General features: G+C 37.6%; 2 protein-coding genes across 3 annotated transcripts; both read left to right on the top strand.

Annotated features, from left to right (window-relative positions):
• The first annotated feature begins 4,434 nt into the window (after nucleotides 1-4,434).
• On the top strand, nucleotides 4,435-8,930 carry LOC121795395 (TBC1 domain family member 5 homolog A-like). Its single transcript, XM_042193920.1, has 5 exons — nucleotides 4,435-4,994; nucleotides 5,343-5,446; nucleotides 5,789-5,965; nucleotides 6,354-8,266; nucleotides 8,581-8,930. Exons 1-5 carry the CDS (start codon nucleotides 4,819-4,821, stop codon nucleotides 8,731-8,733), a joined length of 2,523 nt encoding a protein of 840 aa, XP_042049854.1. The 5' UTR covers nucleotides 4,435-4,818; the 3' UTR covers nucleotides 8,734-8,930.
• A 7,438-nt stretch (nucleotides 8,931-16,368) lies between these two features.
• On the top strand, nucleotides 16,369-21,641 carry LOC121795393 (pathogenesis-related homeodomain protein-like). Of its 2 annotated transcripts, none has more exons than XM_042193919.1 (11): nucleotides 16,369-16,693; nucleotides 17,192-17,695; nucleotides 18,037-18,202; nucleotides 18,430-18,553; nucleotides 18,679-18,791; nucleotides 18,876-19,220; nucleotides 19,600-19,830; nucleotides 19,908-19,997; nucleotides 20,440-20,493; nucleotides 20,772-20,996; nucleotides 21,140-21,641. In XM_042193919.1, the coding sequence occupies exons 2-11, from the start codon at nucleotides 17,193-17,195 to the stop codon at nucleotides 21,410-21,412; spliced, it is 2,124 nt and encodes a 707-aa protein (XP_042049853.1). In that variant the 5' UTR covers nucleotides 16,369-16,693; nucleotide 17,192; the 3' UTR covers nucleotides 21,413-21,641. The 2 variants fall into 2 exon arrangements, with proteins under 2 accessions (XP_042049853.1, XP_042049852.1); XM_042193918.1 differs by having other exon boundaries at nucleotides 17,159-17,695.
• Nucleotides 21,642-22,666: the final 1,025 nt, after the last annotated feature.

The raw sequence follows: 22,666 nt of genomic DNA, 5'->3' as shown, positions 1-22,666 counted from the left end.
TCTTTTTATAAAAAATCATTCGTACCAGTTACCACAATTATATGGAGTACTCCATATTGGTATATATACTTATAAGCACACTTAAATACATATTGTTTAAACTTTTGTAATAACTGAACATGTGTGCTATGAAAAAAATTGAAGGAAAACTTTTAACAATTAAATAACCTTAAATAGCATGCCACCAAGCTAGTCGGCCACGGTCGGAGCCAATTAAGGACAGGGGGGACGGTGGTACCCCAAAATTATATAATTATTGTTATTTGATTGTAACCAATGTCAAAGCTATCACAATGGTCCAATGGTGTTGCACTCCTTTCTCATTGCTTAGATCACGTGTTTGATTCTATTTAGACACCAATTTAATTTTCTTATTCTGTTAAAACAAATTGATGTCTAGAACGGTAACCATTGAAAATATTTTTAATAATACTTTACCAAAATAATGTAAAAGATGAATGTAAAAATTTATAACATCCCCAAATCAAAAGTTCTGTATCCGCCGCCACTATAATCAGCCATGATATTTTCCATTCTCCAACGTCTCAAAAGTCACACCTTCTCTCTCTAATATTTCAAAATCAATTCCCTTCTCAGTAAGTATAGTGTTCCCATCTCTCTTGCATTGGCGGACACAAGAGGAAGGGATAAGGGGCTTATGCCCCTCCAAAAGATATTTTTAATCATTTTTTCTACTATTGTTATTTCCAGATTTATTGAAAATCATGTTTAGCCCCTACCAAAATGTGTCATTAAAGATTAAATTATTGAAAAGTGATTAGTTGGAAGGGGCTGAAATTTGAAATTAGAGAATGAGAAAGTATCAACTCTCAACAATGACTGCCGATCGTTTGATGAAGAAGAAGCAAACCAAAGTTACTTAATTGTAGTATAAAATTATTAATTAAGTAAATTCTTAAGCCTTTTTCACGCGATTTTAGACACGTTTCATCTAGCATTCTAATTTCTTACACTAATAGTTTTATCAATTTAATTTGATGAAATATTTATTAAAAGATTTAAATTTTGTTTCCTCAATGGAGTGCATTTATATTTAAACGGCTTATTACTTATTAGATGTTTTAATCTCTTATATAACAAGTTATTTATTTTTAATATTAATAAGAGTGTGATCCTCAATTTGTTTCAATTAGAAATTTAGGAAGTACTTTTACAAAAATTGTCTAAACTAAAAGATATTTCATTTTTCATTAGTCCATTGAATTATTATAAATTTTAATGTATTTGTTATATATTACTCCATATCTTTTAAACTAAAAGATTTTTCATTGCGTATATTTAATGAGTTTTTTTCAATGATTCGTAACATACATATCTTAGCGTTTTTAATCAATAGAAAATGTAGTGTCCAGCGCGGAACTATCATTTTTAGATAACGTGGAAGTAATTTTTAGTTAGTTATAAGTTCATTTTCTAAAATTAGGATTTTAAGAACATAGAGATCATTTTTAGATCGTTTTAAATCATCCTTACTAAAATAACCAAAAATTGAATAAAAATTACTTTCGCATTGTCTAAAATTATTCAATCTAGCCCCTGCCAATAAATTTTTCTGCGTTCGCCACTGCTCTCTTGTGTTCTAAGTTCAGCATATCCTTGCTCTCTCTCTCTGGCAACCACAATCTCTAAAACCAGTGGACGGCTGAAACGATTCAAGGAGGGCAGAAAATCCAATTTTTTTTCAGAACATCGGTTCAACCCGAGTCAAAACGGCTCAAATGCTCAGCGGTTTTTAGAGCATCCGCAGCGGTGGCGGTCGTCGCCACCGCCGTCCGTGCCAGCGGCAAGGAGAAGGGTCGCCGCCGCTGCGCTCGCGCCGCTGGCACGGCGCTGCTCGATGTATCGAGCACGTCCGTGCCAGCGGACGCACACGTGGCGGCACGGGATTGGGCAACGGCGTAGCCGTTGCATTCAAACTTTTTTTTTAAATCGGTATTTAATTATAAATAATGCTAAAAAATAAAAAAAATATTTTCCAAATCCCAAAAATATGGCCGTTTTTTTCCCGTTTTTTCTGAATTTTTTTGATTTTTTTTTTCCCAAAATCATCTATAAATACACACATTCATCACTCATTTATCACATCAATTCATCTCTTATTCATCTCTCATTCATAATTCTTATACAAACTATCAACACATTCAACCTTCACTCAAAACATCAAATGGATTTCACTCATCTCATGGCGGAAGCGGAGCGCGAAGAACAAGAATACTACGAACAACATCGTGCCGCTTACGAAGCATATGTCGCGGCGAATACCCCCGCTCATCCTCCTCAACGCACTAGATCAAACCGCCGCTACATCCATCGTGACCGGGAGGGAGCCCACGAAAGGCTCGTTGCCGACTACTTTGCCGACCATCCGCGGTTTCCGGCAGATTACTTCAGGCACCGTTTTCGCATGTCAAAGCGCTTGTTCATGCGAATTGTCAACACATTGTCCGCACGTGTTGAATACTTTCAAATAGGTGTAGATGCAGCCGGCCGGCAAAGTATCACGGCGTTGCAGAAGTGTACGTGTGCCATCCGACAACTCGCTACTGGGCAAACGGCCGACATCTTCGACGAGTATTTGCATATCGGTGAGTCCACTGGAATCCTTTGTTTAAAGAATTTTTGCGAGGGCGTTCGTTCTGCTTTTGGGGATGAATTCCTTCGGGCACCCACCACCGATGATTGCCAACGGTTGCTTCGTCTTCACGAATCAGTCCATGGCTTTCCCGGAATGCTTGGCAGCATTGACCGCATGCATTAGAGGTGGAAGAATTGCCCGACTGCTTAGAGGGGGCAACACTTAAGCGGTCACAAAGGCGGCGGCCCAACACTTTTCCTTGAGGCGGTCGCCGACTATCGCCTATGGATTTGACATGCATATTTCGGCGTTGCCGGATCCAACAACGACTTGAACGTGCTCTATTCTTCACCACTCTTCAATGATGTGATGAATGGTGTAGCACCGGCGATCGACTTCATCATCAACGGAAATACATACCGCATGGGTTACTATCTCGCCGATGGTATCTACCCAAGGTGGTCGACGTTCGTGAAGACGCTCCACAACCCGCACGACCCGAGCCGGGTTATTTTTGCGCAGCGTCAAGAGTCAGCGCGGAAGGACGTCGAAAGAGCCTTCGAGGTCCTTCAAGCTCGATTCAACATTGTGAAGGCCCCGGCTCGGCTGTGGTACGTGAATAATATCGCCGACATCATGTTCACGTGTATTATATTACTCAACATGATTATAGCCGACGAAGGGCCGAGGGCGGCTAGCTTCTACGACGAGGACGAAGCCGGAAGCTCAACATCGAGGTCTCCTCCACGCCGAGGCGAGCATACGACGGTTGGCCAGAGGATCGAGACAAGACACACAATGCGCGATACTCGAATCCACAATCAACTACAAGAAGACCTAATCAACCACATGTGGGCGAAATTCGGCAACGAGTAGTGGTTTTTTTAATTTTTAGGATTTTAATTATGTAATTTTTAATTTTTAGGATTTTAATTATGTAATTTTTCATTTTTAGGATTTTAATTATGTAATGTTTAATTTTATTTGTCATTTGTAATATTTATTGTGGTTTTTAAATGAATTTTAATATTATGGAAATGTTATTGTTTAATTGAATTTTAAATTAATTGTGCTCGTCCTTGCGGAAGAGCACAGTTGTGGGTGTTGTGCTCTTGCCAGAGAGCAGGCATGAATAGTACCGCCCGGGCCCACAACCGTGCCGCTGGAAAGAGCATGGTTGTGGATGCTCTTAGTGCCAAATCGGAACGGACAATGCGCCGGTCCGATTTTTAAATACTGATTTACTCGGTTGAAATTAGGACAATTTATATATTCAAAATACTAGTACAAGTATAGAAATGATTGATTGGTTGAATTTGGATTGCGCACAAAAAGAAAAGTTGAGTCCAACATGAGATGTACGTTGAGTTGGTGTCCCGCACCTTCCACATAAAACAAGCCAATCTTACTTTACTTTTCTTCACAAAAAAAACAAATTTATTATTTACTCACTATGATAAACAATAAAAAAGCTCTAGATTTCATGATTAGGTTCTGTTTTTTTACAAGCAAGGAATGTAGTTATCAAAATTATAACATCAACCTTTAATTTACACATTCAATGCATTTGAAAGAGTAAATTGGCCACAAGAATATCCGAATAAAGGCTACGTACTCACCAAAATATAAAATATTAATACTAATAAAATAATTAAGAATTTAAAGAATATGTTAAGGAAAATCAAAGTAAATAAAAAATTGTGGGCGAATGGAATATATAAATGCAGCAAAATGAATTATAGGTGTTGTAAGTATTTTCTTGGAAAAGGTCATAAAAAATCATTGGTTGGTAGATTTATACTCATACAAATAAAATACAGTTGAAAAGGCATTTTCACCTAATAATTATTTTTTCCTTCCGAAATTCCTCTCCGGATTTTAGCTTCATCGACTCTCTCTCTCTCTCTAAATTTCTGCATTTCCGAATCCCTGCCTACATTTTAGCTTAATTTTCTCTACTACTCTTGATCTTCTGCACGCACTCTATAATTCCTTACTTGCAAAGTCCTTATTTCTCGAGGAATCGAGATCTATTCCGTGAAGGTCATTTATTTGATGTTACGGATGAATTTAGTGACGATTCTGGGTTCTCCACAATTCTAGCTGTTTTATAGCAAATTCTGAGTTTCTAAGCCGAAGTATCAAGTGGAGAATTGCGCTTTCTGTTCTCGATTCTGAGCTGAATTGACTGAAAAAAGGAGAAAGACAAAGAAGACTCACACATGTCACAGGTTTCTATCGATACAGAGATAGTTGAAACGGAGTCATGCTCTGGAGGTTCTCACCCCTTCAGAAATCTGAGAGGCGTAAGGTGGCGTATAGATTTGGGGATTTTACCATCTTATCCTTCAGCCTCCGTCGACGATCTCCGCCGGATTACCGCCGATTCTCGGAGAAGGTAAACACATAGCTTTTCATATTGTGAGTATTAATTTTTATGCTTAGTTTTGAGACCAATGATTGAAGATATCGTGTTTCTTGTTACTCTTTTTGGTTGGTTGTACGAAATTGTCGGTCGTTTTTAACTTTTGGGGTTGAATTTACCAATTTAAGGCTTCAGCATTTCAATACTAAGCGAGTTCAGCAATTATTTCAACTCAATTGATCTTTTAGAATTTGTATGTACTACTCCAGTTTCTAGTCAGTAATTTGATTTAAATCTGAAAGTATATCAAATTGTAGTGAGTCACCTTTTCTCGCCGCCACTGTTTTGATGTGATCTTGAATTGGATTCATGACGATGCAGGTATGCTGCGCTAAGGAGACAGCTTCTAGTTGATCCGCATGTGCCGAAAGATGGAAGTAGCTCTCCTGATCGTGTCATGGACAATCCACTATCCCAAAACCCAGGTAGGATTTGGATGAATGCACGTTACTTCTATTTTCTGTAATATTATTGACGTTCTGATACTGGCCTTGTGAATCTCTCTGAAAACATCCCTTAAGCTATGTGTGGGTGGACATGGATTCTCGTTAGGGGGATTTCCTTTGGTTGGGGGAGTGGTTTGGCATGACGCTTTTCTTTGTTTTAAAGTCACTGAAATGCAACTTGTAATTCTTTTCGTCACTGAAAAATATACTCCTACTCCGTCAGCTGCGTCTTCTATCTGCTTTGCGCTTGACTGACAATTGTTTAACGTACTCCTCCTCCTACGTCTCTGAGTTATTTGTAACTGATGTTTCCTCTATCAGATAGCATGTGGGGTCGATTCTTCAAAAATGCTGAACTGGAGAGAATGTTGGATCAAGATCTGACGCGCTTGTATCCTGAAAGAGGCAGCTATTTCCAGACAAGTGTATGCCAAGGCATTTTAAGACGGATTTTACTGCTCTGGTGCCTTCGACACCCAGAATATGGCTACAGACAAGGTAGGTTATTATTATTTGTATCTGTTTTCTCTGGTCCTTCACTTTGGGAAAGATGTTCACTCTTAGATGGCTATTTTCATGACAAGGCTTATTTTTATGGGCTCTTTTAGGTTTGAAATATAAATATCTGATCATCTCTTTAGGGAATTTTTGGAGCAGTGTAGAATCAACCATCCTCAAGACATAATTCCCCTTTGTGGAAGAATAAATTCAAAATTTTGACTATATTTTGTTTAGATTGGGGCATTTGATTGCCCCAACTTCAAAAGTGTTTTTGATGATTAAATGAGACCAAGGAGCTTATAGTTTTTAAAACATTCTGAATTACTATATTTGTTTAATCTTTTAGCTCTGGGTACTGATGCGTCTCTCCGAACATTATTTTCAGGCATGCATGAAATCTTGGCTCCCCTGTTATATGTTCTTCATGGTGACGTGGAACATCTGTCAGAAGTGAAAAGAGCATATGCTGACCACTTTGTTGATAAATTTGATGGCTTCTCATTTCATGAAAATGACTTGACATACAAGTTTGACTTCAAGAAATTCTCAGAGTATGAGGGGGATAATAATGGATTTGAAAACACTTCTGCAAAGCCTAGTAGTCTCAGTGAACTTGATTCTGAGATTCAAACTATTGTCTTCCTAAATGATGCTTATGGAGCAGAAGGTGAACTTGGGATTGTCTTGTCTGAGAAGTTTATGGAACATGATGCCTATTCTATGTTTGATTCTTTAATGAGTGGATCTGGTGGTGCCATAGCAATGGTCGATTTTTACTCTCCTACTTCAGGGAAGTCACATACTGGAAGCCCTCCTGTTATTGAAGCTTCTGCTGCCTTTTATCATTTGCTTTACAATGTAGATTCATCTCTTCACACTCACCTTGTAGAATTGGGAGTTGAACCCCAGTATTTTGCACTTCGCTGGCTAAGGGTATTATTTGGACGTGAATTTTCTTTGGAAGATCTTCTGGTAATCTGGGATGAAATCTTTGCGCATGAAAATAAGGTGTCTAGTACTGATGTTGCTTGTGATGCTGAATCCACCTTTGCACTTCTCGAGTCACCTAGGGGCGCATTCATTTGCGCTTTTGCAGTTTCTATGATACTTAACTTGAGGTCTTCATTGCTTGCCACTGAGAATGCTACTATCTGTCTTCAGAGATTGTTGAATTTCCCTGATGATATTAAACTTGTAAAGCTATTGGCGAAGGCAAAATCCTTGCATGCGGTTGCCAGAGATGCAAAGAAGTTAACCCCTATGCCGATTCAATCTGAGTTATATGACAGAAAGAAGTCAAACTTAACTAGAGGCCATAGCCTTTCTGTGGATCCTTCTTCTCCAAAATCTCCTCTAACTGTGGTACCTGATAGCTACTGGGAAGAGAAATGGAGAGTTTTGCACAAAGAGGAAGAAAAAAAGCAAAGTGCTGGAGAAAATCAAGTTCCGAATCGCAGAAAGGGTTGGTCTGAAAGAGTAGGACTCCGCTTGTCTAGGAATGAATCCCCTCCTTCCCCATCAAAGAAAAATGAAAGAACCAAAATTCCGAAGCCATCTGTCAGGAGAAGTTTGTTGGCGGATCTTGCACGACAGCTTGGAGCAGATGAAGATGCTAAAGAGGATACAGAATCTGATGCAGATGTTGGCGTTGGTGGTTCAATGGAAGTCAACAGAGAAGATGTATCTGATAAAAACTATGAGAGTTCATCTAGTGCTGCTGGAAGTGAAGACAATTATTCCAACTTCTCAAATCCTTCTGGTCCTATTCATGGAAGTAGTGATAATGAGAACGAATTAGAAAGAAGTAGCATTGCGTCAAACTCATCAATGGATGAAAATGACGCTGAGACGTGTGTTAATAATCCTGAATGCTCCCCGCTGCCTGTCTCAAATCACCAAGATGGCGCTTCATCATTTGATGAAAATGATACTCAGATGTCTTTTAATAATCCTGAATGCTCCCCTGTATCTGTCTCAAGCCACCATGAATCAAAACCAGCAGGAAATGATGACTCTGCAGGGAAATTAGCTACAGGGATAAAGGAGATTAAACATCTATCTGGAAAGTTTCAGTGGTTATGGAAGTTCGGAAGGAATCTAAACGAGGGCACATCTGTGAGAACTGCTCCTGAGGATGCAAAAGCTTGCAACAATGGAAGTGATCCGAACAATTTAGGTTGTATTTCCACTGCTGATGGGTGTAACCGCTCGTCTGGAACCAGCAAGGGGGAGACAGTGGACCAAAATTTGATTGTTAGCTGGAAGAATCTTGGTCAATCCATGATTGAGAACATTCAGGTACTAATCTAAACTCTGCTGAAGTATAGTTGTTATGTTAGGACAAAGGATCTCAGTATTCTCTAGTCATACTCATACATCTTCTAATATCATAATTTTCACTTTTATTTCTTCCTTCATTGCTTCGAATAATGGTAGGCATGGAAATGAAACCGTTTTATATTTTCTAGAAATTTGAGGAATTTCAAAAAGAACAAGCTTGCATATTTTTAACCATTCATCTGATTTTACCATGTTATCTGTAAAAGGTCTTTTCCCATACATGGTTACTTGTAGTCTGTGTAGTGTCTAACCTATCTGTTTGAATCTTGCAGGTATTGGAGTCTGTGTTCCAGCAGGACCGTGGTCAAGCTGGAGGATCCTCGGACAACATGTTGAAGAATGGTCTAGTCGGGAAAGGACAGGTTACAGCCACTGCTGCGCTCAAAGAGCTCAGAAAGATCAGCAATCTTCTATCTGAGATGTGATTTTGATGCTATTACTAATATGAATATTCAGATCATTTCCCTGTCGAGTAAACACAATAAACGGTCCTACGGCTCTATTGTGTTGTGTCCCATCATTTTTTGTATTACCATTACATGGTTGGTTGTATATACAGACTTCTTCGAAATAAAAGTTAAAGTGTACGAAATAAATATCCAGTAAAAGCTTTTGTGAAGTATTTAGATACCCTTCCATTCAACAAATTACTTTGATAGAGCCAGTAATAGTTCATGTCTCTGGGCAAAGAAAATGAGGTTGGCTAACTGTACAACATATATTCCAATTCCAGTGACCACCACCACCTAAATAACAACAGTATTCACTTCAGGAGGAGGAGATAAATAGAATTGTGTGTAGAAAACGAGCTCTTTATTTAATCAACTCAGCTTTCATCAATTGTATCGGCTAGAATAACCTTAATTAAGAATATACATTCTGTATTCGGGTACAAGATACTACCAAACAAGTACGTTTTAAAGACTGCAGGACTATCTTCACTCTACCAAGGACATGTTGATGATGCATCTGCTTCTTCTTCCTTCAAAGTTGCCTTCCTCCTTGACCTTCTCCATACTTTCCATATCTGCAACGACGGAAACCCTGCCAAAAAAAGGGGGGACAAATTTCAGGGGACTGTGCTGAAGATATTTGGTCAAATAGTTGGAACTTGTTAAAAGCCAAGAGAAAGGATACAAATGTAACTCACTTGAAAGAATGAAAATAGGCATTGAATGATCACCCCACATAAAAATAATATATTCCCAAAATTACAAGATTGTGCATTATGAGCTGATGAGCCCCGGGAATAACATTGACATTCAAGGTTCATCCTTGGAGCTAGAAGTGTCCGGGAGTACCATTGTTTGGATTGGATGATGCGGTGAAGTACCTAGAGTGGAAAACACCACACATCATGAATACAAATACAACTGTTATGAAACAAGTAGGTGATGGTCTTTTGCATATTTCAAAAGTTTTACTTTGTAACAAATATTTCGATTATTTAAAATTTAACATGGTGGTAGAGAAAACAAACAAGATATCAGATTCTGCAAGACATGGGATGCAGCTACTAAAGATCATCTCAACGTAAGTGTAAGAATATGTGAAAGAGAGTCTTCAGATTTGCCACATCACTTTTTCATAGAGACTTAAGCGTGAATATGCTAGTAATAATATCTGTAGAGCACAGTGCACTCGTACATAAGGTGGAAGTTCAAACTAAAATATGCTACTCCACTAACTTATATAAAATCTTAAAAACATACTCATGATGCGATGTTTTGGAATTTACAACCCCCCGAAAATGTTTGCTTACTTTATTAAAGAAACATCTTACAACCTCCCCTATATGCTTAACCAAAACTGGCTGCGCGTATTTGCGTGTATGGGTGCGCTAGATAAAATACAACAGATGTGTAAAGAAAATGAGAACTGAGACCTCTCAGTTTAATCAGACACAAAAGGCCTTGTAGGATAATCCTAGACAATTAAGTTAGGCAGAGACACAAATAATCAAAGCAGACACGTTTCTGAATAACAGTGATTATGAACTAGTCCTAATAAGTTTTGTTTAGCAGGTGACAGGCTATACACTGATTGAGAACCCCATTTTACCAATACCAGTGGATGAGGAGCTCAAATTCTCAAATAGAAAATATACTATCAACTAATAAGGAAGTAACATAAAAGTTCACGTTTTTATCCACTCTTATTCCATTTATCGAATTCTAGTTTAATAGCAGGAGGAATTAACCTTTTCAGCATTCTAGATGGTAATTAATTAACTTCAATCGAAATAGCAACTTCCCTGTAAACAATGACAGAAGTGAAAGCAATTGATGATTAATTTGATTACCTTGAATAAAATAAGTGGAGGAAGGCCAACCCTTGGCAGATAAAAGCGACATCTGCTCGTCCTCGGACAACAATTCATGGTGCAATGTGGTGGCCTCCGCCTCCGAGGAAGTTAGTCTGTGAAGGGCTTGAATCATGCCGGCGGCGGGGGTGTTGGTGTTGCGCGCGGAGGGGACCCAATAGGAGTGGCCGGGGAGGAAGGGGAGCCAATCGGGAGCGGCGCGGCGGACGATGATGCTGTGGATGGCGTCCTCGAGGCTCTTGATGGCGGGCTGCGATGGAGAGGCGGGGTCGAGGTCGAGCTCGATGAGTTGAGCGTGGAGCGGTGGCGGTGGTGGGTGATTAGGAGGTTTGTGGGACGGAGAGAAGCGCGGGTGAGGGTGTCAGAATATATCACGGAGGATATTCCCTCCAATAAGAAAAGATTAGGGAATAAATTAGAGATTCAATCATACAATAGCCTAGAATAGATTGATTCTACATTTATGGTATTTACCATATTGAAAGGAGAGTTTTACCTATATATTCAAGGTTGTAATACATTGTAATCATCTAACAAGAAATAAGAAAAATATTCCCTATTCTACTCTACTGTTCGATTCCTTCAAACCTTTCACCACCATGAATCACCTCTCTCGATTACCATCTTCAAGATGGTATCAGAGCGGGTCGCCGACTGTGGGTCATATTTAACTGACCCAGCAGTATATCTGGGCTGAAACCGAAAAAAATGACTGACCCAGCAGTATAACTGGGCTGAAAATTTGGGCCAAGTGGTCCCAACCGATCGAAAAATATTTGACCGATTGTCCAATCGATTAGAAAAAAGTCCAACCCCTCCAATGTTCACCTTCAAGGGTTTGAGGGAGGGTGTTGGCAATTGAAACTAAAAATATAACATATAACTGTCCCACATCGGTGTCAAGAGAAAACTGAAACTAGTATATAAGTCTCATGGCCCCTCCTCCTATCACCAATTGGTTTTAGGATGGAACCCATGGATTTCTATTTTATGGAACATGGGAGAAGTGCACACTCCCTGAGGGAAAGAAGCCAGTTGGATGTCGATGGATTTACACAATAAAAAGAAGAGCAGATGGTTCGATCGAGAGATATAAGGCAAGACTTGTGGCGAAAGGATACACTCAAGTGTACGGAATAGACTATGAAGAGACCTTCTCCCCTGTTGCGAAGCTGAACACTGTTCGAACTTTGTTATCTGTAGCAGCGTGTAAAGATTGGCCCCTACATCAGTTTGACGTCACCAATGCCTTTCTTCATGGAGAATTGGAAGAAAACAAGGAAGTCTATATGGAAGTTCCACCTGGGTGTTCGGCAGAATTCGGAACTGGCCAAGTGTGTCGTCTGAGGAAAACGCTATACGGGCTCAAGCAATCGCTAAGGGTCTGGTTTGGAAGGTTTTGCCAGGCCATGGTTAAACAGGGGTTTGAACAAAGCCAATCAGATCATACACTCTTCACAAAGAAACGAGGAGACAAGATAACCTGCCTAATTATCTATGTGGACGACATGATTATCACAGGAGATGACAGTGAAGAAATCCAAAGCCTAAGAGAGAACTTGTTCAAGGAATTTGCGATGAAAGATCTGGGAGCATTGAAATATTTCCTTGGAATCGAAGTGTTGAGATCCAGACACGGAATATTCCTGAGACAAAAGAAGTATGTCCTGGATTTGTTGGCAGAAACAGGATTATTGGAGTGCAAACCGGCTGAAACCCCTATGATCGCAAATCACGGATTGAAGATGGAAGAAGGAGCCGACCTTGCTGATCGAGAACGGTATCAACGGCTGGTAGGAAAGCTTATATACTTATCACACACACGGCCAGACATCACCTATGCAGTTGGTGTAGTTAGTCAGTTCATGCACCGACCACAAACCAACCACATGGAAGCCGCCTTAAGAATCGTTCGATACCTGAAAGGAACGGTAGGTTATGGAGTATTCTTGGCCAAAAGGGAAGACCTTGAGATCAACGGATATACTGACGCTGATTGGGCAAGTAATCCCGTTGATAGGAAGTCCACGGGAGGTTACTTCACCTTTGTTGGAGGCAATCTTGTCACATGGAGGAGCAAGAAGCAAAAAGTGGTAGCCTTATCAAGCGCCGAGGCAAAATTCAGAGGCATTAAGAGTGGACTTATGGAAATCATGTGGTTAAGGAAACTGCTAACAGAAATTGGCTATCCACCAACACGGAAGAGCCAATTATTCTGTGACAATAAGGCAGCGATCAGCATCTCAGAGAATCCGGTGCAACACGATAGAACCAAACTTGTAGAAGTCGACAGGCATTTCATCAAGGAAAATCTCGAGGCAGGCACCATTGAATTCCCATTCGTACGATCCGAAGACCAACTGGCAGATATCTTGACAAAAGCAGTCCATCCAAAGGCCTTCAAGGAAATTTTGGGCAAGTTGAGCATCAGGGATACCGTTTCTCAACTTGAGGGGGAGTGTCAGAATATATCACGGAGGATATTCCCTCCAATAAGAAAAGATTAGGGAATAAATTAGAGATTCAATCATACAATAGCCTAGAATAGATTGATCCTACATTTATGGTATTTACCATATTGAAAGGAGAGTTTTACCTATATATTCAAGGTTGTAATACATTGTAATCATCTAACAAGAAATAAGAAAAATATTCCCTATTCTACTCTACTGTTCGATTCCTTCAAACCTTTCACCACCATGAATCACCTCTCTCGATTACCATCTTCAAGAGAGGGATTGGGAGAGAGTTCGAGACATAGCCATCAGATGGTGATGAAAACTGAAAAGGGATGGGGAAGAAGAGAGCAAGGGAATGTGATCTAGAAACAAGAGAAATGGTGCACAATTTGGGTGTAAAATACATCAACTACCTTCCTCTTAATAATCAAACCTTACCGTAATTAAATCTTATGCTAGTACCTTCATTAAATGTATTTCCTCATTTCACAAAAACATGTTATACTTAGATGACACTCCTCCCTCCTATTTTACTGCTCTCAATTTATCATTTTCGGGTGTTCCAATTTCAGAGTTCTGGTTGAAATTTTTTATAAATAATAATAAACCTAACATCGTCTATTTCTAAAAATTTTAAAACTTGTGTCGAACTCAAATGAAACTTCTAAAATGGAACGGATGAAATATAAATTTTAAAAGATTTTATTTTGAGAGACACATTTTAAAAAATGGATTTTTCTACAAAAGGAAATCCATCATCTTTCACAAAATAAATAAAAAAGAAAGTGAGATAGCTTTATATAATGGAGGGAGTACATGAGAACTTTGGATTACCTAAAGTTTTGTTTATCATTAGGAAATCATCTTTTATTCGTTTCTTCTATAGGAACTGTGCAATAGTACTCTAAAATTTAACATATAAAATCCAAAATAGAGTAGATAACAGTACTACAAAACACATTCTATTTTAGGTTTTTGGATTATCTATTTTTGAATTTGCATTAAAATGAATCTAAGTCAAATTTTTTTAGATTTTATGAGTATAAAAAAGTAAGTTGATATAGAATATACTTTTACTTTTGATGGGTGATTAAAAAGGAAAGAAGTGTATAAGTTGAGTAATCAAGCATGTGAGTCTGTGACCTCAAGACCTCAACCAAAAAGATGGAAGTAAGTCTAGGTAACTTTTACAATGCTAGATCACTCTATCACTCCACTACTTCATGGATACACAAGCCATGGGTGCATACCTCTGTTTGATTCAATCAAGGGAAAAAACAAACATACTACAAAGTAGGAATTTGATAATTTTCTCAAAGGGAAGAAACCTCACAAGGAGAGTTCACAATATAATAATTCATTAAAGTCTAATTTGCATTTGCAAAATAACTAAGGAGTCTATTTATACTAGCCCCTAAACAAGGAATTAAAAATAACATAAGTTGGGAAACTGGCCATCTTGCACAACTCACCCGAACCAAGTGGACTTGGTGCGTTTTTCTAGGCTTCTCACTTGGATCGTGTGGCATTGACAAGATAGCCACCCGGGCGCTCGGTCCCCTGGAGTAGGCTCGGTCATCTCGTACATTGGACGCTTGAATGTGCAACTTTCGTATAAGGGTCATAACTCTCTTTATCGGACTCTAATTGAGGCGACGAGGTACTCGCGCGAAGCTTTTTTGAAGATGAAGACAATTGTAGTCTTTCTAGAGAGTTTGGTCTGTTTGGATGTCATCTTCATAGGCCGATTACTATTTGAATTTTGTTCCAACTTTAACTTAGCTCATTGGTATGGCTTTGCCCTCTTCTTGGGGCTCCAATCTATCCATGGTTCACGTCTTGAGTGAAACCTTTGATGCACTGCTTCCACGATCGTATCAAGGGCACACGATTGCTTGTTAGTGTTACATTTAGGTGATTAGGTTTTGGAATTCAAAGTCTCGAGTGGTGATAATCAAGGTCATAAAGTGTTGATTTCTCGAATGTCATTAACACCCTTCTGATCCAAGGTTGTCATTTAGATTTGACTTTAGCAATTTCTTTTGACTCTGTTGTACTATACTATAACAATTAACAAAAGGCAAGATCAATCCCTTGCTCACTTTGAATTATTTTTAATAGATCTATCATTAGCTATGCACAATCGCATGGTATTGTGTTTAGAGCCACGAATAGTAAAAGATTGCCGATTTAAATTTATAATGATGAGTAAGGGTAGGTCTACCTTGTTAGCGGATCTAGGGCTGTCAAAATGGACATCGGGTATTGGATACCCGATATCTAAACTCGAAATATCGAGTAATTAGATACCTGATTTTTCGGGTTTCAGGATTGGGTTCGGGTATATAATTTTTGGATTATCGGGTAATCTAAATTACCTGAATTACCCTTTTTTTAATTTTTTAAAATTTAATATATTATTTATTTATTCTATTGTTTTAAAAATTACATAATTAAATGTACTCCCAAAATCCTTCACTCTTAAGTCACATTTAAGGTTAATGTGTGAATTGTGATGTTTATTATGGATGCATGATGAAGGTTATAACTTATGAATTTTTTATTTCTAAAAATTCGCAGTAGTTTTTTTCTTCTTAAATTCGAACTACTTCAAGTTTGTATCAAATTTGAACTACAAGTTTGTATTTATAAAATTTTGTAGTTAATTTTCTTTAAAAAATAATAAATAAAATAAAAATCCAAAAATCAGGACTGGATACTTGAGTCGGGTATCCAGGTGCCCGAAATCATTTCCGGATTGGGTATCAGGCATTAGATTTTGGAAAATTCAGGATCGGATACCCGATTTGACAGACCTAAGCGGGTCTACCTTATAACAAGGTGCTGCATATCCCCTGCTCCAATTTACTTACTTATTGTTTAACTTTGAAAAAAATTTGAAATTTCCTTATATTTAATTCTCAAATTTTCCTCCTATATAATTTTGTCTCCTTTCATTTATAACTCTAGCTGTGAGGTTAATGGTTACTTATTATTCTACTACTTAGTAAGTATTGTTTATAAATAAGTGTTCGAAAACTTATAAACTAATATTTGTAATTTTTAAACAAAGTTTTATTTATATTATAATTATATTAGGTATCAAAAGATTTTAATCAGAGTTAATTTTAGTAAATATTTTTATTTTTGGTGCATTTGATACTACTATTAAAATGTCGCAAAGAAATATAATGCGCAGAGAGATGTGTTACTAGTAACAAATATGACTACTGCCCTAATTCTATTTAGTGGAGTTTTTGAAATCTATTAACCATTAAATTCTCTGTTTAGGATTTTAAGTAGTCGTGTGTTATAATAAGCTGCGTTTGAACACGCAAAATAAAAGACGGTTGGCTGGCCGTGAACACTCATAGCGCCGGCGACTTGTTTTCTCTGCACCAGATTCAACTGTATTCAAATATTTCAATACAGTTTCCCTAATGCACATCAAATCAATCAGTTTATCAATTCAAGTCATGATTTAAGATTTCTCGTCTCTCAATCGTTATCCAGTATCGGTTGAATTTTATGTTACCGGCAACGGTCATTGCATGAGCCTCCGCTCGCTTTTGCAGATCTCTCATTCTCTGTTTTTTTTCTGAGGTGACCTATTATTTCCTGCTCCACTAGCTGTTTGAACATGAGTATTTATTATCTTGAGCATTTTGGATGGAAATCTAGAATAATTTTTTTTCGGAGTTTGTTGAATTGCTGTGCGTTTCTTTCTCTGTATGATGATATCGAAGGTACTTTAAATTCTGTGTGCCTGATCAAATGATTAGAATTTGATTGTTAATCCAGAGTGGGTCATTGTCTAAGTGATCGTGTTGTAGCTACCGAATTGGGGTTTCTTTGGTTGAAGTGAAAGGGGGTAATGGGTTTTTTGCCAAGAATTGGATATATTTATTGTAAAAAAGTTTTCTGCTTCCCATATTCTGATGATGAAGTTTATTAGTTTCTATTGATCTTACTCATGTCTGTTTTTCCTTTGGTACGATTAACTGAAGGTGAAGTCTACTTGTTTGATTGATCTTGCTCATGTCTGTTTATCTTTGTATGTATTCTCAGTTTTGATGCTGATACTTCATATCGTATATTCAGTATGCCCGGGGCGGCCAAATCAACTCGTAAGAAGTTGAATGTAGAAGATGATGAAAGAACTTTGGAAAGCTTGAAACGAGAACTAAAACCCCAAAACAAGGGCCACTCTTCAAAATCTAAAAGTAAAGCAAGAGAAATAAAATCCGGCATCAAGGTTCACTCATCCTTATCTAAGTGTAAAAGCAAGAGCTCAGGAAAAGATGATGGAAATGTGAGCTTCAAGAGGAGAAAGGTTGTCAAGAAAACCATTTTGAATAGGACCAAAACCTTCAAGAAGCAACCATCTTTCGGTGGTCCGAAAGATAAATCTACTAATGCTAATAAAGCCAATGATAAAGATGCGAACTCACGGAAATCAAAGAGAAGGAAAAAGAAGAAAAAAAACAATGTGGAGCTTGACGAAGCTTCTCGCTTGCAAAGGAGGACAAGATACCTATTAATAAAAGTGAAGCTGGAGCAGAATCTAATTGATGCATACTCAGCAGAAGGTTGGAAAGGTCAGAGGTATATAATCACGCCCCTTTGTTTTTAATCTAAACTGCCTACTTGTGGATGCAGTTATTATGTGTTGCTGTATATCCTGCAATCAAACTATTATGTTAGCCTTAGGGTGAGTAGTTTTAAGTTGGAGAAGGTTCGGGTGATAGTTGAAGAGTGGATAGTGTACTGCTTAAACATTGTTTTTGTATTTATTTGGATGTAAAACTGGTTTCCTTCGTGGGAAAAGTCAGCTGCGGCTTAAATTTGTTCAGGATCAATTCCATCAGATTATATTTTTTTATCTCATATTTTTCTCATTGGAACTTGCTGCATTCTACTTACATGAAGTGACCTTTTCCTTCCAGCCGAGAAAAGATTAAACCAGAGAAAGAACTACAAAGAGCTAAACAGCAGATATTGAAGTGCAAACTTGGGATTCGTGAAGCCATTCATCAATTGGATTTGCTAAGTTCGGATGGGCGTATAAATGATGCAGCAGTTGCTCCTGATGGATCTATGCACCATGAACATGTCAGCCCCCCCTTTTCTCTCTTCATATAATTTGACGGGATATATGATGTTCATATATGTTTAGCAACTGATCTCTTGACTGCCGAACCATAATCCATTAAGCATATATAGTTACTCTTTGTCATATTTGGAAGTAAATAATCTCTTTAGCAAAATCCTTTTTATGTGTTCCTACATAGCATTTTTCTTTCACAAGATTCATGGCTTTCTTATTTTTTTATGCTCAGATAATCTGTGCCAAATGTAAGTTGCGTGAAGATCTCCCAGATAATGACATTATTCTTTGTGATGGGACATGCAACCGTGCTTTTCACCAAGAGTGCATGGATCCTCCATTGTCTACCGAAAATAGTGAGCTATATTTTTATTGTTTACTGTAGATTAATCAATAGGTTGGATTTTGTACCTTTACAGTAGCATATGCCAAAACTCTGTATTTCTTTGTGAACTACATGTGAAGTTAGCCATGTTGCCAGTTCCTCCAGGGGATGAAGGGTGGTTTTGCAAATTTTGTAAGAAGAAGACAGAGATACTGGAAGCAACAAATGCTCACCTTGGGACTCATTTTCCCCTGGATAGTAGTTGGCAAGTAGGATGTTCTATAACTAGTCGCATAGATATTTACACAAGCATTGTCCATAGTTTGATACAGTGCCATCATGAATTGTAACAGGATGTTTTCAAGGACGAAGCTGCATTACCTGATGGTGCAAATTCTGTGTTATTTCAAGAAGAAGAATGGCCCTCCGATGATTCTGAAGATGATGACTATGATCCAGATAGAAATGAATGCAGTTGTAGTGGCAATACGTCTACATCCGAATCTGATGCTTCTCGGTGTAGTTCCAGTTTCCTGGGCTCGCTTGAGGATGAAGATGGAAGATTTGAAGTTAGAAGCAATAGATCTTTTGATGAAACTCTGGAGTTAACTGGAGGAGATTCTGATGAGATCCAGAATGGTGAAGTTGTATCCCATCCTAGACAGAGAGCAGCTGTCGACTATATCAAGCTATACAATGTAAGGAATCAAGATTTACTCTACACAGCTATACTTCTTGGTGAATAATGATTGATTTGTGCTTGCTTAATGTACTTTTACCTAAAAAGTTCCAAGATCTTCTGAAAATCTGCTATCTCGAGGATAAGGAAGACTAATTTATTCACTGAATTCTTTGAAGGGGATGTGGGTTTATTTTCTGAATTCTTGAATGATTTTCTTTTGCTTATTTATTGAGATAGGAAGAATCACAAGTTGAAATCTATGTCTTCAACCATTAAGCACATGCATGAGTGAGAACATTATTTGAAATCTTGATATTTTTCATCTACCTCCCATAAATATATAGAAATCCAGAAACCATATTGCCAGGCATGTGATTTTGCCCCATTGTCTTTAGGAAATGTTTGGAAAGAATGCTACTGAAAGTGAACAAATCAGTGAAGATGAAGACTGGGGTCCCACCAAAAAGAAGCGGAAAACAACGGAGACTAATGCTGCCAGCACTTTGATAACTCTAGGTGAAACTGATAACAAATTTTGTGTGGAAGCTCTTTCAGATTTGAAAGAGAAACAGTTGACCGAGAAGATGAAAAGACCAATTTTCAGACTCCCACATGATGCAGTCGAGGTAACATTGCTTCTGTTTTCTTGGTAAGTATGATCAATTCACCAGGTATGCTCATTGTTTGTTATTATTTTCTTCAGAAGCTTAGACTTGTTTTTGCTGAGAATGAACTTCCAGAAAGAGCTTTGAGAGTGAGTCTTTCGAAGCAGCTAGGCCTAGAATTTGAGAAGGTAATGCCTTGTTATATTTGGAAAGATTTGGATTTGAACAAATGAAAGGGAGATAATACAAATTTCAGACGAAGTTCATAAACAACATCTATTGCCAAAATTGTTTAAGTTTGCTGACTTCATCATTTTTTCAATGCATTTATGCTAGCTAACATGAAGTTGATCACAGCTTGCTAAGTAGTCTGAAATATGAAATAAGATAATTAATCGCATGTGTGATGTTATTGTGTGTGTTATTGCGTGCCAGTCACAGATTACACCTGTAAGGAAATCAGAGTATCCACAAAGAAGGGGCAAAAGAGACTACTAATCCTTATGCCAACCAATATACTGACATGCCGGACATTGATCCATCAGAATAGACATATGTAGATGCACAGAGTATTTACTGTTGGCTATGCATGATCCATAATTTACTTTTTTTTTGAATTTGTACTTGTAGGTGAACAAATGGTTCAAGAATGCACGTTACCTGGCATTGAAATCGAGAAAGCAAGTAAGTATCTGTTTAAGCTCCCAGTTTATAAAATTTTTCTATTGAACTTTCTTATTTTCATCCTTTTATTTGGGGCTGCCAAATCATTGAGTCTTCTAGTGTTGGTGGTCTAACTGGATATAATACAAACCAAATAACAACCATTTTATCTTCTGTTTTTTTTCTAATGAAGGAATAGCAGTTGTATGTCTTGTCTTAAGTGAAATCATTATACGTGTATTAAGCATGCATATTTAGATCTGAAGTTGGAATAATTGATTAGCAATGACTTTGAACAGACTGGAAGCGCAGAAGTTCCAGTTAGCCCTGGTATTCAAAAGGAATCCTCATCAGATACTAAGGAGGGTGTCTGGGATCAAATCCAATCGAGGAACAATACTGCATCAGCAAAGACTAAGGTTTCAAAAGGGATTCTTCAAAGAAGGAATACCCACTTGCTGAACCATTCTAATAAGATAAAGCAGCGACGGAAACCATTGTTACAATCATCAGGCAGAAACCAGGTATTATTCCTAAAAAGTACAACTGCATCTCTGATTCTTGTTCTGATGTATCATCTATGGAATATAATTTTCATGGATATAAAATGCTGACTTGCACCAAAGTATACACGGGCACCTTATTCATTGAAATTTGCTGCTGTCAGATGAGTGTGGATCCTGGTGATGATGTGAGCCTGAAACATCTTAGAGACAAAGCGAAAGAAGCCAAGAAGAAGCTGAATAGCAAAAGCAGGGGTTGTATGCTGGAATCAGAAGCCAAGATGAAATTGCTCTGTGAAATCAAGAGCAGGATAGAGATACTGCATCGACGTCTCCTTGAACTTCCATGCTCCAGATTAGGTAAAGCCAAGGGTAATAATTCAGGTGATTGCTCTGTTCTTTTTGTACCAATAGCAGAATTAAAGGAGAAAATGTGACCATGTTTTTTTTACTTTTTTTGAAATTATTATTTGACACTTTTTGCATTACATTTTTCTGCAATATGCCTGTTTCTCTGCAATTAGAGAGATGAGAGTCATTTGCTTTTGGTGAATAGATAGCATCTCAAGACTTGTGCTGTAGTTGTAGATATTTGAGTCCGGCCATGTATTATCAGATGAAAATCAGCAATGAGTTAATATAGTAACAGATGAAGTTTTTTAGTTATAGACTTATAGTGGGCAATCTTGTTATTTCCAATTCTTTTGTTACACCCTACTATGTTGGCTGAATATTTGATGTTCACCTATAAATCTTACAGCTTTAGGCATATTTATATTACTATTATTGTCAATATCTAGATCTTTGTTTTCTGGGTAACCAGTCTACAGTTTATGCCCAGTGACCTGTAATAAATTTTCAAAAAGTATCCCCATTTTTGGAAAATAGCAGTTTACTTGTTTACAATATTTACCTTGAACAAACAAAGCAACTTGAATAATGATGTAATTACTGTAATCAGACGTGTATTATTTCATCAAAATATATTAAAGTGTAGAAAGTAGGAAATATAAACGATAGGGTTGGTCATTTTAGAAAAAACCATTAAAGTTGCCATTCTAGAAAAAAAGAATGATAAAGTTAGATAGGTATAAATAAACGATAGGTGAACAAGGTTACACACACTCAGCTCCATCCGAGCATGAGAATTTGTGATGAAGAAACAAAACTAATCGCTTAATTTGGAAATTGGATGGTCGAGATGCTCCCCACATCACGAATTTGTACCAGAAAGTGATTTACTCACGCTCACCGGCTCACGTTGTTTTGGACTATTTTTGTCTCTTTTTATTTTCTATGTTTGAGTGAGAAGAAAATGTCTAATGTCTAAGATTGCATTGCCAAATGAATCAATTTTTTGTTCATCCTACATTTTTTAAAACTGAATTACTATAAATCATGAAGTTTGTTTTCAATTTTCATAAGAGTCTCATTTTAGGTGATATACTACGCAATGATGTTATACCTATGTTAGTACTTAACATTCAATTTCTTAGGGTATGTTGTGTGTAGCATGTTAAAAATCGTCTACCACATCATCTTATTTTTCAATTGAAAATGTAACCATTTTTAATTTGACAATATAGGAATGTCTAAATGACCCACCCCTAAAAAGTTGTGTAATTTCGGACCACTGCTGTAGACTCATAATTGATAACAAGATTCAATAGTGGATAAAAGAAAGATGACAC

This window comes from Salvia splendens, chromosome 3, assembly GCF_004379255.2.
Source record: "Salvia splendens isolate huo1 chromosome 3, SspV2, whole genome shotgun sequence".
Lineage (NCBI taxonomy): Eukaryota > Viridiplantae > Streptophyta > Magnoliopsida > Lamiales > Lamiaceae > Salvia > Salvia splendens.
The sequence above is the reverse complement of the archived record's forward strand: the minus strand, read 5'-3'. Positions and strand labels throughout refer to the sequence as shown.